This window comes from Danio rerio, chromosome 4 (genome assembly GCF_052040795.2).
Source record: "Danio rerio strain M-AB ecotype USA chromosome 4, GRCz13ab, whole genome shotgun sequence".
NCBI lineage: Eukaryota > Metazoa > Chordata > Actinopteri > Cypriniformes > Danionidae > Danio > Danio rerio.
Window position 1 is genome coordinate 8,256,604 of NC_141024.2, and position 17,216 is coordinate 8,273,819.

Here is a 17,216-nt window from a genome sequence, read left to right on the forward strand (position 1 = left end):
CTCAGTGTCAGCTTGTATTCAGTTTCAGTGAAACATCTTTAAAACGAGTAGGCTGGCCGACTTTTGAATTACCCAATAGTTTATCATACTATAAATGAAACTGAAACTGTATCAAACAGAGAATCAGGAAGTAAGATAATTAAAAAGAAATACGTATCAAGGCATGAGAAGGATGAAGACTGTGGCCATACTCTACTTTTGCATCCTAAACTTCAGGTAAGGTTTTAATGTTTTACTTTCACAACACAGCACAGCTTTGGAATGATTAATGAATGTAGTTTTTGCTCTTTTAAATGTGGCAAAACACTATAATGTGTGCTGGTTATCCCTTTTCTGATATTACTATTCATGCTTTGTTTTAAAAAAGCTGTTAGTGAATTTAAAAGGTCTGAAATATCAAAGATCAGACAAATGGAGGTCTCGCAAAAGAAGTTACGTCTCCAAAATGAAAGAAGTAACTGTGAACTGGCAGCAATGAGTCATCTGGAATCCACTCTTACACTTGAAATCAAAACCAGACAACAATTCAGAGACACTTGAGTTTTTCAGAAATAATCTTCATTATTCAAAATTTAAAGAACTTACTAGTGGCTATATAATGCTAGCAGAACATTGTGTTATACAATAACAAAAGTAATAAGGCAAAAATGCTTTATTTAATGAGGGGAAAACATAATCAAAAGTAGAGAATAGCAATAACTGTAGAAAGTTAACATTTCTAAAGGTTACAGCAGTTAAAATCAAATAGGAAAAGTGCACATCCTTGCTCTGGATGACGTAATTTCACTTGAACAGCTCACTGACTGTGGTTTGTTAACCATAACATTGTTGCCAAGGATTTTCCAGAGATTTTCAATCAGGTTTAGAACAGGACTCTGTGCTGGCCATCTCAGAATTTCAATGCTTCAAACTTCAGTGAACTGCTTTTAACCGATTTCAGGAAATTGCATGTGGCTCTCTAACGCCCCATTCACACGGGGCTTCAGCGTCAACGCTTGACTGAAAGCATGTCTGAAGTTGGGGCTGACGCGATCATCATAGCAGCGTCAGCCAATGAAATTCAGTCAGCAATGGGTCACTGTCTAGCTGGTGTATTTGCATACAGCGATCTGATTGGCTAACGCTTCCGAAGCGGCGGACTGGACCATCCAACCAATCACAGTAGAGGTGGAATTCAGAAAGTATAAAAAATTATACTTAACCTTAAATGGATGTAAATGTATTGTGAGAGACCTCCATGATTCAATTAGCAACATTTAAATTAGCATAACACAGGCAGATTAATTTCTTTAATGAACGTTAAGCTTAATATATAGACCTTTTTCACAAGACTATGACGACTTCCACTACTGAAAAACCTACAAATGTGAAAAGGGTCCATTGATTAGTCCTACGTTTTTACTAATTAGACTGCACTCATCTAGTAAAAATCACTAATTCTCTTGTCCAAGATTTCACTTTTATTTATGTCTATAACAGGTACACGCACTGTAGCTCTCCCAGTGATAGTTTGGAAGTTACATCTGTGGAGGATGTTTATGACTACCTATGGGAGAACAATAAAGACATCGCCGCAAAGACGCTCCATCTGGACTTTCTGAGGCAAATGGAGAACGGCACCCTGCAGGCGGAGCGATACGTCAACTTTACCATGCAAGACCTAAACTACGCACTGAGAGTTGGCGATATGTTGAAGAAAATGAGTGCAAACGAATCTCTCCCCATTGACATCAAGAAGCTACTAGAAGGCAGATACGCAAGCTACAGAAAACTGAGCGACTTCATGATGAAAATCTATTGGTTTGAGGTAGGAATATTTAAATACAAGCACTTAAGATTTTTTTAAGTTGCTTCTGAATTCACTGAAGATGTTTATACTGTCTTTTCCCACAGGCTGAGCCTCAAATTCAGCAAACTCCAGCCATGAGAAAGTATCTGTCGACCTACACAAACCTCATGCTAGCTGAAGAGCCAGTGTATTTTGTAGTGGGTCTTGTGCCATGTGCTAGACTTTGGTGTTGGTTGGCTAATAACCTGAACATTCCTCCAACCAATGCCTACTTCACCTGGAAGGTGGGCAATATGGGCGGCAATCATGAGAAACACTATAAAGCTCTGCTGAACAAGTATCTGAACACAGCTGATAGAGTGGCGAAGGCTAATGCTGTGTTTCATGCTCAGATGCAGAACGAGCATGATTTCTTCTTAACGTCTTAAGTGGCTGCTGTTGCTTGCAAATGCTTATAACATAAGAACTTTTAGACCTTGCATTTGATTTTGTCAAGACCATGCAGTCAATATACTTATACACTGTAAACAGTGATTATAGTTACTTAAAGCGAGTAAACCAATTGCCTTAAAACCAACAAGTTGACTTTACAAAAATAATGTAAGTAAACCCATTGTAGCTTGGAACTGTTAAGTTAAGTTATAATTATGCTGATTGTATTCACTTTTGTAAAGTCAACTAATCTTTTTTTACAGTGTCAGACTATTTTAGTATGTTGTAGCTGTTTTTAAGTAATTACTGCAATTGTTACAATATTTGGTGCTGCAACAGGTCTATAAAATCTACAATTATAGTTTGTATTGAGTTTAAAAGAAACATTGGAGTCTGGAAGAGCAGATTTATTTTAGTTACTGTCATTTTGCTACATACAGAAAAGCTGAGGGAAGAAAACCTAATATAATAAATGTGGATTGACAAAGTGATTAACTTTCATTTTTTAAAAGTGAGTACAATTTGCACAATAAAAAAGTCAACTTAACAGTTCCAAGTTAAAATGGGTTTACATTATTGTCGTTAAGTCAACTTTTTTCTTTTAAGGCAATTGGTTAACTCGATTTTAGAAACTAATCCCTTTTTTACAGTTGTCCCTTTTTACAACTGCTAAAGAGATATTATTTAGTGCCAACATTTCATGATAAAATAGCGAAATACTTATATGCGCATTTGATTTAGTTAGCCTGATGGATATGCAATGACATATTTAATAGTGAATTGATATTGATAATTAAATAAATACTTAATTACTAATTTAATATGTTAAACAACCCTAATCCTACCTTCATCCATCATGAAAATATACCCACAGCCAAAATGACAAAAAATTTAACATGCTTAAAAGATTTGTTTGTAAATAAACTGTTGACATTTTAGTAGTCGTTTTTAAATTATGGTAAAAATCTAATAGTAAACAATCTCTTCTAATAAAATAGCGAAATTAAACAGGACATGTTGTAATATATGATTTTTAAAAAATAAATAAAGCAGTATTACTCTATGTTGTCTTTTTTTTTTGCATCTATTTATTTATTTGGTTTGAAATCAACTACTTGTGTTGTTCATATATTTTAGTTGTTAATATAATGTTTTTTATTATTATTTTTTTAATGCCAGTACATTATAAGTCGTTTTACAGATACTTCTTAAAGGGGTAGTTCAAAGCAAAATTTTTATTTATTCAAAAATGAGCATGATTTCACATCTTGTGTACATTCTATCAACATTAAAAAATAATGAAATAATATTAATAATAATAATAAGGAAAAATTATATTGAAATACATGTATAGTATAGTATGATAATTAAATAAATATTTAATTACTAATTTAATGTTGATCAATTCTAATCCTACTGTCTTTCATCATGAAAAAAAATATCCACAGCCAGTTTTGACATTTTTTTTTAATATGCTTTAAAAAGATTTGTTTGGAAATAAACTATTGACGTTATAGTAATTGTCTTTAAATCACAGTAAAGACCTGATAGTCTTTTCTGCTAGTATAATACAACAATTAAACAGGCCATGATGGAATATAACAATGTATTATAGGATGTAATCTATTAAACTTATTAATAATAAGAAATAAGTTAAAGCTTATGCAAATCTTATTTCTTAATGATTGAGGCTTTGTAAATTTTATTTTCTTATCTCTAACTTTTGTTATTGTATTTTCTCTTCAGTGCAGTGATGTTATTTTCTTTATATTAAATAAAAAACAAAGAAATAAAACACTTTACATTGTCTTATTGATTTTTTTTGCTAAATTGTTATTTTTTTTTTGCTTAAAATGTATTTATTGTTGTTTGTATGTGTTCACACTGTTGTTGTTATTATTATGTTTTGTATTAGTTAATGAGTAATGTAAATAAAATGTCATCATTGCGCCTTTATGGTGCTGTATGTAGGACAAGTGTCCGTGCACTTTACTCCAGTTACCGTTATATAAGCACAATCAAACGCGCACAGTTCAGTTCACCTCGTCGACTGTACTGGATTAAAGATGTCCCGGGCTGCAGACAGACTGAAGGTGGTTTTGAATCATCTGGATCGGTCTCACGGCGCTGTCGTATCCTTTTCGCCGAGGATTTTTTGGAGTAATACTAGATCTACACCGTGAACGCGCCCTTGAGCGAGCACACTGAAGTCGCGCGCCTGCAGTCACACTGTCCGGATCACATTTACAGTAGAGACCGAGGCGTCAGGGAGAGGCCTGGTTTATTGTTTAATGCTTTTTATTGTGTTTTAAACAATATTTGGGAATGCATAATTTAATTATGAACAATGTATTGCCATGACTGATTTGTTTTGTTATGTGCTTTGCGAAGTGATCATGTGAATACGTTGATATAAACGCATTTATTTTATGATCTTTAACTTGTTTCCTTCAGCGAGCGTCCTTCACTTCAGCACAAAATGTGTCCTACCATCATCATCCTCAAAGCCTTCAGTTAGTCAGCTGATCTTTTAATGCATTTGTGTCATCATCTTGTCCATGAAAGATGGACAAGCGTGTCTATGCAACGCGTGATATAGGCTGTTTGCAAGTGTTTTAGTCTGTTAATGTGATTGAAAATACGTTGAATTGACTATTTAAGAATGGAAATATAGATTTTAACCGAATGCTATTTGGTTATTCATTAAAATATCACATAAGTAACGTATAGATGTTTGTTATGTACGTTTTACCCCCTGCAGATACACTTTTGATACGGATGTCCTGACACAAGAACAGAGAATCGCATATGAAGAAAATGGCTTCATACTCATCCGAAATTTGGTATCAGAAGAGGACATTGACAGATTCAAGCAAGTCTGATCCAAACATTTTAGTTAAATGCACTAAAACATACATTAATTCAATGTAATTACTAATATAAGTGCCTATTTTTGTGTTTGCATACAAACATAGCTGAAAAATGACAGGAAAGCTTGCTTCAATTAATAAAAATATGACAGAAACGCACGTTATCAGTTATGTAATATGATGTAATATTGATTATGAAAGGGAAAGCCATGGACTTTCAGCCAGTGATATGCAACATATGTAACGAGAGAAGAATAAATCAATTTAAATGACTTCTAAAGTCACATTTAATTTATATTTCTTTAATGTTTTATCTTATACAAACCTTAGTTTAGGTTGGAAATGTTGATATTAGTGTATTCTTTAACACTTTACAATAAGGTTATATTAGTTAATGCATTTACTAACATGAACAAGCAGTGAACAATACAGTTATTACAGTATTTATTCATGTTTTGGTAATGTTGCAGGGCTCAACAATAAGGACTGCCCGATGGCCCGGGCCAGCGTGTGAGACGCTCGGGTATGGAACAAAATCAATGCCAAAAGTCTTGAATTAAAAAGCTTGCTGAAAAAAATAATATACCTTATTAACAAGTTCTTGCATTTTAATGACTTGAATTCCGGGGTTTGTATATTTAGGTCCTGAAATGTAACATATCTGTTTATTTAAGCTGTGAAGATTTCAGCTAAAAATATTTCAAACACGTTTTCATACTTATAACATTGTAGATCGCCAGCTGCTCATTCACCAGCAGGTGGAGATGGAATAATTTAAGATTAAGAAAGAGTTAATAAACATAGAGATTGTGTAACATCATATTCGTCAAAAGACGGTTTATGTGAACCTGCTGGTGAATGAGCAGCTGGCGATCTTCAATCTGCAATCAATTGCTTTTCCTGCAGTTCCCGGATGTAATGTTGAATTTTAGCAGTTGAATTTGATCCACTGAATTTATGGAAGCGAATATTTGAACTGAAATAAAATGAACTTAAAATTGTCCTTTGAATATTATACATCGTATTTTTAAAGGGTATTGAATATTTTGTTAGTGAAATCTGGAAATTGAAAATGAATTATCGAATTTATAAGTATGAAAACGTGTTTGAAATATTTTTAGCTGAAATCTTCACAGCTTAAATAAACAGATATGTTAAATTTCAGGACCTAAAAATACAAACCCCGGAATTCAAGTCATTAAAATGCAAGAACTTGTTAATACGGTGTATTTTTTTTTTCCAGTTTGTGATATTCAACAAGCTTTTTAATTCAAGACTTTTGGCATGGATTTTGTTCCATACTCGGGACAGTAGACAGGATCATTACTGGCCCGATCGGGCCACTGCTGCCTTGTTACTAAAGTGTAATTTGCCTGTGACTAGTTGTCAATTGCGTGCAAATACAGTTTTAGAATTGAGAAACAGTTCGTATTTTCAAGCCTTCAAATGCTACCTTCTCGGTTTTTCTTATCTGATTGGATGTTGTGAGCACGTTATTAGTACAGCAAAGAGACAGCAACATAGCGGTAACATCTAATGATGATGCTAAAGGAAAACATTTGTTTGTAACGTCTTGGAAGCAGACATATACCAGGGTACACCACGACTAAAAAAAATAAGTGATCTTTTGCACAGTTTGGCAGGTCTTTAGCCATCTTTTGTTTCAAAACACTTAGAATTTTGCTCATTACACATTTATAGTTATTTAAAAATTATTTAAATTCTATATTTACAAACATTTTGACACATTTTTTTTTATTTGTGGCAAAGAAATAGCTATTAACTTTTTTTTTTTAAATGGGGCCAGTGAAAATATTGGCAGGGCAAGTAAAAATCTGAACCACTGGTTCGATTGGGCCAGTAGAAAAAATCCTTAGCGTTGACCCCTGTGTTGGTTAATACAAATAGAGTTGTTTATTATTAGTTCATGTTAACTTAGTGTATTAACTAATGTTAACAAGCATGAATCTGGATGTTTAGTAAATGTTGAACTATGATTAATAAATGCTGTATATGATATCATTATTAGTTCATATCAGCAAATACACTAACTACTGAAAGCTTATTGTAAAGTGTGACCATGCATTCTTTAAATAAAATCCAAGAATCCAATAGGTTTATATCAATTCATGACCATAACCACGTGTGTATTATTTTAAAATTCAATGCATTATTCCACAATAAATCAATCAGAAGTTCTTTTCAGCTCCATTAACAGGAGATTATGTAAACACAATGTAAATCATTTACAGAAACGCTGATAAAAAAAGCGGTCAGCGCTCTACTTTGCTCATAACCAGGTGCTTGTGTGTGTTTTGTAGGAACGAGTTTGAGCGCATCTGTAAGAGAGAGGTGAAGGTGCCTGGTTTGACGGTAATGAAAGATGTTTCGATCGCTAAATCAGAGTTTGTTGAGGGCGAGAAGGCTGTGACCAAACTTCAGGATTATCAAGAAGATCCAGAGCTTTTCCGCTACTGCGTTTTACCCCAGGTAGACCCAAGCTTAATGCATATATAACACTCTTTACAACAAGAGCACATTCATATATAATCATTTAAAATGTTTGTTTCTCAGATCCTGAAGTATGTGGAGTGTTTCACTGGACCCAACATCATGGCCATGCACACTATGCTCATCAACAAACCACCAGACACAGGTAAATATCAATGCTTCAGTTGCCCAAGTCGGATGTGTTTTTGAATTAACATCCTTGGGTAGACATGGTATAAGCCTGATGGGCAGGAGAATATTCTAGGGATTTTTTAAATAATATCTGAAATAAATGTACATTTTACGTAATAATTATAGTCTAGAATTGGAAGTTCGTAATAATTTAAAATAGCATTTAAAATAGCAATAGCAAATTAATTTAATAATATAAAAAAATAATCATAAATATAAATATATATATATATATATATATATATATATATATATATATATATATATATATATATATAAATATATATATATTTATATTTATATTTATGATTATTTTTTTATATTATTACATTAATTTGCTATTGCTATTTTAAATTATTATTTAAAATAATATATGCTATTTTAAATAATATGAAAAAAATTATCATAAATAAATATACACACACACACACACACACACACACACACACACACACACACACACACACACACACACACACACACACACACACACACACACACACACACACACACACACACACACACACACACAGTTGAAATCAGAATTATTAGCCCCCTTTTGAATTATTTTTTCTTTTTTAAATATTTCCCAAATTATGTTTAACAGAGCAAGGACATTTTCACAGTATGTCTGATAATATTTTTTCTTCTGGAGAAAGTCTTATTTGTTTCATTTCGGCTAGATTAAAAGCAGTTTTTAATTTTTTTAAACACCATTTTAAGGTAAAAATTATTAGCCCCTTTAAGATTTTTTTCGATAGTTTACCGAACAAACCACTGTTATACAGTAACTTGCCTAATTACCCTAACCTGCCTAGTTGCCTAGTATACATTAACCTAGTTCAGCCTTTAAATGTCACTTTAAGGTGTATAGAAGTGTCTTGAAAAATATCCAGTCAAATATTATTTAATGTCATCATGGCAAAGATAAAATAAATCAGTTATTAGAAATTAGTTATTAAAATTATTATGTTTATAAATACGTTAAAGAAATCTTCTCTCCGTTAAACAGAAATTGGGGAAAAAAAATAAACAGAGACTAATAATTCAGGGGGGCTAATTATTCTGACTTCAACTGTATGTGAATATATATGTTATTTATATGTTTTTATATTTACACATACGTATGAAGCCATCAAATTCAAAGCAGTACTAACAATAGTAATTAACAGTACTAAAGTTGTAATAAGTCACATAATACTCTACATCAAAAGTGTCTAAACCACGTGTATTATTTATTTTATTTATTTAATTTTAATTGAGTTTATGTTATTTATCTGTATTTACTGGATTTAAGATAGCAACATCTAATTACAGCCACTTCCGCTGTTAGGGAGGGGAGGGAAAAGGGGATGTTAAAAGGTACTGTTAAATTATTGAAGAAAATAAAAAATTGCATCATTAAAAAAAAAAAAAGTGTCTAAACCACAGTAGTAATAATAGGAATATATTACATGATATAATATATATTATATTACCACTATTTAAAGAATTGTATCTACATATATCTTTTTATTTTAATAATTTAATAAAAAATAATATATGAAGAAATGAGATCTATACTTTTAAGTACAGTTGACATGAAAATAATCGCACTCCAGTGAAATTTGTTTTCAATATATTTTGCAAATATTTCCCAAGTGATGTTTAACAGAACTAGGACATTTTTACAGTATTTCCTATAATATTCATTCTTCTGGAGAAAGTCTTGTTTTTTATTTAAGTTTGACTGAAATAAAAGATGCTGTTGTCCTTTAGTTTGCCTAATTATCCTAACCCTAACCTTGTTAAGTCTTTAATTTCCACCTTAAGCCAAATACTAGCATCTTGCAAAATAAATAGAAAAATATTATGCAATGTCAAATAGTTGTTATTGGAAATAAACAACTATTATGTTTAAAGGTGTGTTGAAATGATCTTCTCTCGATTAAGCAACAAATGGGAATCCTTTAGAATCAAAGAATTAAAATTTTACAGTAGGGCTAATTATTTTGACATTAACTGTATGCATTTATAAGTCCTAAATTTGACTAATAGCGCCTATATTCCCACTTGTTTTCACCCTCTATAGGTAAGAAGACCTCCCGCCATCCTATGCACCAGGACCTGCACTACTTCCCCTTCAGACCCGCAGATCGCATAGTGTGTTCCTGGACGGCTATGGAGAAAGTGCACAGAGAAAACGGGTGTCTGGTCGTCCTGCCCGGCTCACACCGCGGCTCCCTGCAGGAACACGACTACCCAGAATGGGAGGTAAGAAGCAGACAAATGCTAAGAATTATTAGCTCTCCTAAATTTGTTATTCCCTAGTTTCTGTTTAATGAAGAGAAGATTTTTTCAACACATTTCTAAACATAATAGTTTTAATAACTCATCTCTAAGAACTGATTTATTTTATCTTTGCCATGATGACAGTAAATATTTGACTAGATATTTTTCAAGATACTAGTATTCAGCTTCAAGTGACATTTAAAGGCGTACCTAGGTTAATTAGGCAAGTTTGGATTATTAGGCAAGTCATTGTATAACAGTTGTTTGTTTTGTAGACAACTGAAAAAATATATAGCTTAAAGGGGTTAATAATTTTGACCTTAAAATGGTTTAAAAAAATAAAAACCTGCTTTTATTCTAGCCAAAATAAAGCAAATAAGACTTTCTCCAGAGGAAAAAATAGTATAGGAAATACTGTGAAGAATTCCTGGCTCTGTTAAACATCATTTGGGAAATATTTGAAGAAGAAAAACAAATTTTTCCTATGTGTTTCCTTTCAGGGTGGAGTAAATAAGATGTACCACGGGGTGCGGAACTACGACCCAAACCATCCCAGAGTGCATTTAGAGATGGAGAAAGGAGATACTGTGTTTTTCCATCCTTTGCTGATCCACGGTTCAGGAATGAACCAAACCAATGGATTTCGAAAGGTTTTTAGTCTTTGTCTTATGTTTACCTGGCCGATAAATAAAAATATCTAATCAAAAACATGAGTACAAATACCCGTTTAGATATGAGGTGTCTGGATGCAGACCTGGTGCAGTGCAATCTGGGCTGCATCCAATGCTTTTTAATGGCCTCACCTAACCCCACCCTTTACCCTACCCCTCACAGTGACGTCACTCTGTCTATTTGAGTGCATTGTGTCTGACATTGCATCGCTGAGTGATGCAATCTCAGCTTGCATCATAAAGGCTGCATCCAGATATTAATAGTTTAGATGCACAATATTAACACACTTCTGACTTTTAATGCTTTGTCAACATGCGACTTGATTACTAACATTATATAGAGATGTCAACAATTAATTGATGATCAATAAATTTTCGAGAATCCTTTAAATCGATACATTTCATTAATGATACATTAAAAAGTAAATTTAAGTGATATAAAAATAGTAAATAGTAAATTTAATTAATATATTTTTTCTGATTGTGTGTAATTAAAATCACACACTTTAAAAAATCAATGTGCATTTATTTCAGGCCATCTCCTGTCACTACGCCAGCGGTGACTGCTATTACATTGATGTGAATGGAACAACTCAAGAAAACATTAGCAACGAAGTGAAGGACCTTGCATCTAGGAAGTTCGGAGCTGATGATTCGGTCACTTTTGCGGTGCGTTCACGACTTCAACTTCAAAATTTTCCGTCATTTGGATTATTGCGGTTTTTAACATGTGTTTGTTCTGAATGCAGGACACCTGGGCTATACGGGGACGTCTGGTTCAAGGGGACAGAATATCAATGTGATTCGCCAGCGTATCCACTCAGAATGGCCATAAGGTGGCACTGTAGTCACTTAATTAAGGAGTGGGACGATCAGTTCTGATACTAATCTAATGATAACGAAAGCCAGACATTGTAATGTTAGCGTCTTCCTGTGGCAGATTTCAAAGCATTGGGAATTCATCGTCTTGGATTAATACTTCAGGTGTTCGTGAGAGCGTTTTTCCTGCAAGTGATTAGCGAGTGATGCAGTAGCACTTTGATCACAATTTGAGGAACATTGGAAAGTAAAATTGAAATGTTTTTAAATCAGCTTTAATGGAATGAAGTTTTGGATGGAATCAAAGACAAAGAAATGAGAGCTTTTAACTGGTTATTCTGGAATATAAAAGGAACTCATATAGTTTTGATGAATGTTAGATGTAAACAGAACTACACTCTCAGAAAATAGAGTTGTGACTGAGGTTGTACCCTACATTTTTTTACTTTTTAGGCACTACTGTGTACCCATTAGGTACTAAAAGATAACTTTAAGGTACTGATACAGATCTTTTAGGTGCTACAAAGTGGGTAACACTTTATTTTGATAGTCCTGTTGAGTATTAGTAGACTGTCTGATTGTGTTGACTGTCTTGATCTGTTGATACTGTTCCTTCAACAGACATTTAACTGACTATAAGAAAGTTTGTAAGTACTGTACATGTCAGCTTACACTAACCCTAACCCCAATTTAATAATCTACTTACAATCTAATGAAAATGAGTTGGCATGTAGATGCAGAGTAACTTAAATTCAAGAAATGGACCTTCAAAATAAATTGTGACCCTTAAAAGTGTACTTAAAAGTCAGCTCTTGTACATTTCATTCTGGAAAACATTACAGGGTTTCTGCAGGTTTTGTGTTTAAAACTTTGTAAGACCATTATAAATGAAATTTCAGACTAACACAGCGCTAAACAGTAAGTATTTAAGAAGTTTACATGCAGAAAAGAGGTTTACTTGCGCCATTTGAAAAAATCGAATGAGTTATTTCTTAGTTACAGACTTTAAATAACGTGTCAGAACAAGCAAACCCACATACATAAACATTTTTTAATATTACCTCAACAGAACACTTTGACAACTATAATAATCTAAATGTATGCACAACAGTCTGTCCAGGTGGTGGTCCTCACCACATATGGTCCATAAATACACGGAGAACTTTTAAACTGATGTTATTGTGGTAAAGAAGACTGAACCATATTGATAAACAGAGTTAGAGTTATAGGTTTTATTGAGATGGATTGCTGGTGTTTGTCTGCCCGACTGAGTAGTTTCACATGGACACAGGAAAATTAAGACCTGTTTAAAATGCTTAAAGATAATCTTCAAAATAATATTCCAATGAATTGAAGACTTTAACAGGCCTAAAATAAAGTTTTTGAAATGTAAGGCCCTCAGGAAACCCTGCATTAAGAGGCGACCTGAACGGTTCCTCAGTATTTGTCTATAGCAGTATTTAAAGGGACAGTCACCTAAAAATGACATTTCTGTAATCATTTACTTCACCTTTACTTGTTTCAAACACTTACAAGTTTCTTTCTTTTGACCAAAAAAAAAAAAGAGATATTGTGAAAAATGCTGGAAACCTGTGACCATTATCATCCATAGTATTTCCTATTATGGAAGTCAATGGTTACAGGTTTTCATTTATCTCTAAAATGTATTCCTTACTGTTCAACAGAATAAAGAAACTTGAGAGAGTAAAAAGTGCGTAAATTGAAATATTTGGGTGAACTATCCCTTTACAGTAAACAGCACTAGTAATTTTGCCTTAACAACACTACTTGTGTTTTGATCTAATACAAGTTTCTACCACATAATTGTGCATATTTTAAATGCAATAAACATTTATTTTCAATAAACTGTCTAAATTGATGTTATTGTGTGACCAGAAGTCAATAAAAGGACATTATTATTTATGATAGCTGGATTAGAAGGTAAATATAAAGCTTGTTTTTTTGTTTTTTTACAAGCTGTTAACTTTTAAAAACTATACATATATTTACATTATTAAACTATTAACAAAGCAATTTGCACAACAGAAAAAAAAACAATGATAAATTAACAATATTTACGCGCACACAAACAAAAATACATTTTTTAGGAACTGTCTACGCTCACACACAATAAAACCTGCATTTTAGTACAAGAATATTTTCCTCACCCACTTGCGCACGTTTTTTGGGTGCACACCAGCCCCTTTTGAATTGATATCAGGCGCTGGCGGTTTTTCAACCTCGATTTAGCAGATGTGAGCAAAATAAACCATCTATTTATATATTTACTGGCTAACTGTTATCCAAATCTTTGATCATACTGATTAAAAGCAGAAAAAGTGGGCATTTTAAGAGCAGCCATGAATGCTTGTTTGTTTCTTTCAGTGCATACACACGTATAATAAATACCATCCGTGCCCAGACTGCGGACTCCATGTAAATCAAATGGCCTTTTAGCAGAAAAGGTAAGTGCGCTAAGTGGCTATTTAGGCTATTTAAAGTGGTCCGAAGGTACAAACTCATGCAGGCCAATTCAAACCACACCTTGTCAACAAAAAACAATCTTGGAGACAAACACCAAGAGAGATTTCAGAAAAATGCTCATGCTAACTTACTAGATACACTGGTTCCACACTATTCCTTTATGTTATCTCAACATAAATCAATTAAGTTAGCCGTTTTTACACATTTAAGTGGATTAAACATAATATAATTCAGCTTTCCCCAAAGAAAACTCAAGAATTGTGTCGATTAAGCTCGTTTTAAATAAGTAGTTAACAAGCAGCTCATTTTTTTAAAGTGTGGAGCTTAAAGGGATTCACCCAAATTGAAAATTTGCTCACCCCAAAATTTGGCAGCACAATAAAAGATCTTTTTTTATTGTTGTTGTTGTTGCTGCTGAAGTTGTGGTATTTGCTGGTTTAGAAAATGCAAGGCCGTGCCAATACTTTAAGAGTAAAAAATAAATAAAATGAAGGCCTATGTTTTAATACCACATCAAATATTATACAACAAAAAGTTCAAGCTCCAAACTGTATGAACAGATTCAAGATTGTTTGCCAAGTCTGTGGAGTAAAGGCAATAATATTGAAAGTAATGTTTAGACCTACATATATAGACTATTTTGAGGGATGTAAACAATAACAATGGTCTAAATGTATTTCCTGTTTTAGAGCTTTCATTTCCAAAGCTTCTGAGAATCCAGAAAGCTTCACATGTTGATGCTTTTTTTAATGACAGCCGTGTTAACATTTGTTATGACTGGATGGCCTCTTGTTACAGTTCTGAAAAAGTTCTAAGACAAGCAGGAACTGTTCATGGACCAAAGTTATCGCCGTATTGAAATGGTCTACAAGTAAAATGGATTACCGTGATTTAGTGCAGCAGTGCATTTATTTCAAAGTGTGATCTACCTGTGCATTAAAACGTTTTATTGGACACTTTCCAGTCAAAGGGAATCATAAATTTATAGACCATAATGTAATGTAAAGACCTCAATATATTATTGGAGCCACATGTATTCATTTTGCTTTACCTGTCTCGGTTTTTCTTACTCTCAAATTCCAGTGACTTGCATTTTTGGAACATTCCACTGACGCAAACAATACTTTTTAAAGGGATAGCACATTCAAAAAAATAACATTGTCATCATTTTCCAACATTAGGCCATTTTAAACCCATATTAAGATGTTTAGTAAAATGTTCATGCTGCACGTTTCCATTTGGTAAAAAGACACAGGCCCAAAAAATGACATACAGTAATAAAAGAGGCTCACAAGTCACCAAGCGGCCCAAAACAAACCATATTTAATAATGCCATACAAAGTCGAGAATTTTAGAGATGAAAGTATGGATTTGAAGTAACTTCAGTGTAGCACAATCAAAAACAATCCTCATTTATTCTCCCTCGTGTAGTTTAAAACCGTTCTGTTGAACACAAAAGAAGATATTTTGAAGAATGCTAGTTTGTGTGACCCATGGACTTCCATACACTGTAAAAAATGCAGAATTCATTCATGTTGTCCCAACACAAATCAAACGATTAAGTTAACATAACAAATATAAGCGACTTATACATAAAACAATTAGGTTGTCCCTCCAAAGATCTCAAGAATTGTATTGTTTCAGCTCATTTTAAATAAGCCGTTTGAACAAACAGCAAAGAGTGTAGGAAAACATGTTTACAATGGAAGTTAATGTGTGCCAGCTATAGCATTCTTCAAAATATTGTCTTTTGTGTTCAATGTCAGAAAAAAAAACTTGGTTTTGAACTAGTAAAGGGTGAGTACAAGATGATAGAATTCCCATTTTTGGGTGAACTATCCCTTTAAGTGTTCCTTTGAGAGGGGAGCTCTAGGTAATGGCTGTTTTCTTGGGAAAGATTGATTCTCCAGAGCAGAGAGGAACCTTTGGAAAAATCATCCTAAGCATGGAATAGTATTTCACATGCTGTCCTTAATGTGTGCATGTGTGTATATAATATAGAATGGCTGGGGACACTACTGTTTCCTGGGGTGTCTGCTTTATGGAGACTCAGAGCTGAAGAAAATACCTGGATTGAATCCAGACTCACAGGAATCCATTTACGCAGCATGAAAAATGCCTCATAAATGCACATGCACACCCTATAGCCAAACCAGCCCATAAAGGGGAAAATCATTGATTCAACATGGAGGTTTTCCTTGATACATTTCATCGAGAGACAAACAGATGGCAATCTAAGAAGCACTAAATATATATAGCTGGTAATCTCTTCTTTTAAACAATCAGCATGTCTGTTTCTCATTTCCTGACATTCCCTGTCTGCTAGTAGTTACTCTAATTCTTTTCCTTTCTGTCAGTTTTACTTACTGATACAGACATTCTTGAGCATAATAATATCAATATCCATGGCTGGCTGTAGGTATGAAATGTAATCTGAGCCGCTTTAGGTGTGTGTATCTTATCTGCATCATCTTCACCTCTAATCTGTACACCTTTTGACCAGTAACCTGCTAAAAAAAATAGTGTAAACAATTAATTTGTGTGATAAATATTTATTACATTACTGAGAGGCTTGGGTTTAGGGTTGGGGTAGAGGTAGATATTAATAAATTACAATTAATTGGGTACTTTAATAAATAGTATGAATAATATTCTGTATAATTACTGTTTTTTAAATTACTGTGATGCTTGGGATTAGGGTCGGGGTGGGGTAGATGTTAATATAAAATACAATTAATGTATAATTTAATAAATAATATAAATATGTCTCATTACTTTTGGCTACAGATGTATCCCTTTTAGCAACAACTATATAACTCAAGCTATATCTCATTTATACACACAAACACACAAAGCATATATATTCTCCAGCGTGAAGGACAGACAGATGGGTGGATGAATGGAAGAACAGATGGATGGATGGATGGATGGATGGATAGAGAGACATACAGATGGATGAATGGATGGAACGACAGAGATGAATAGTCGGATGGATGATTGGAACGACAAACAGATGGATGAATGGATGGATGGAAAGACATACAGATTTATGAATGAATGAAACGACAGACAGATGAATGGATGGATGGATGAATATAACAAACGACAGATGGATGGATGAAAAGACAGACAGATGGGTGGATGGATGGATGGATGGATGGATGAAACGACAGACAGATTAGTTGACGGATGGATGGA

General features: G+C 33.4%; 2 protein-coding genes across 2 annotated transcripts; both read left to right on the forward strand.

Moving 5' to 3' along the window:
* The first annotated feature begins 122 nt into the window (after positions 1–122).
* On the forward strand, positions 123–2,230 carry teni.2 (thiaminase I, tandem duplicate 1 2). Its single transcript, NM_001327997.1, is given in 3 exon segments — positions 123–216; positions 1,480–1,807; positions 1,894–2,230. Coding segments are annotated over 3 exon segments (717 nt in total). The 5' UTR covers positions 123–151; the 3' UTR covers positions 2,218–2,230.
* A 1,985-nt stretch (positions 2,231–4,215) lies between these two features.
* phyh (phytanoyl-CoA 2-hydroxylase) lies at positions 4,216–13,400 on the forward strand. The gene is given in 9 exon segments (NM_001017823.2): positions 4,216–4,353; positions 4,676–4,734; positions 4,983–5,093; positions 7,413–7,581; positions 7,666–7,747; positions 9,845–10,026; positions 10,545–10,694; positions 11,250–11,384; positions 11,465–13,400. Coding segments are annotated over 9 exon segments (1,008 nt in total). The 5' UTR covers positions 4,216–4,287; the 3' UTR covers positions 11,519–13,400.
* Positions 13,401–17,216: the final 3,816 nt, after the last annotated feature.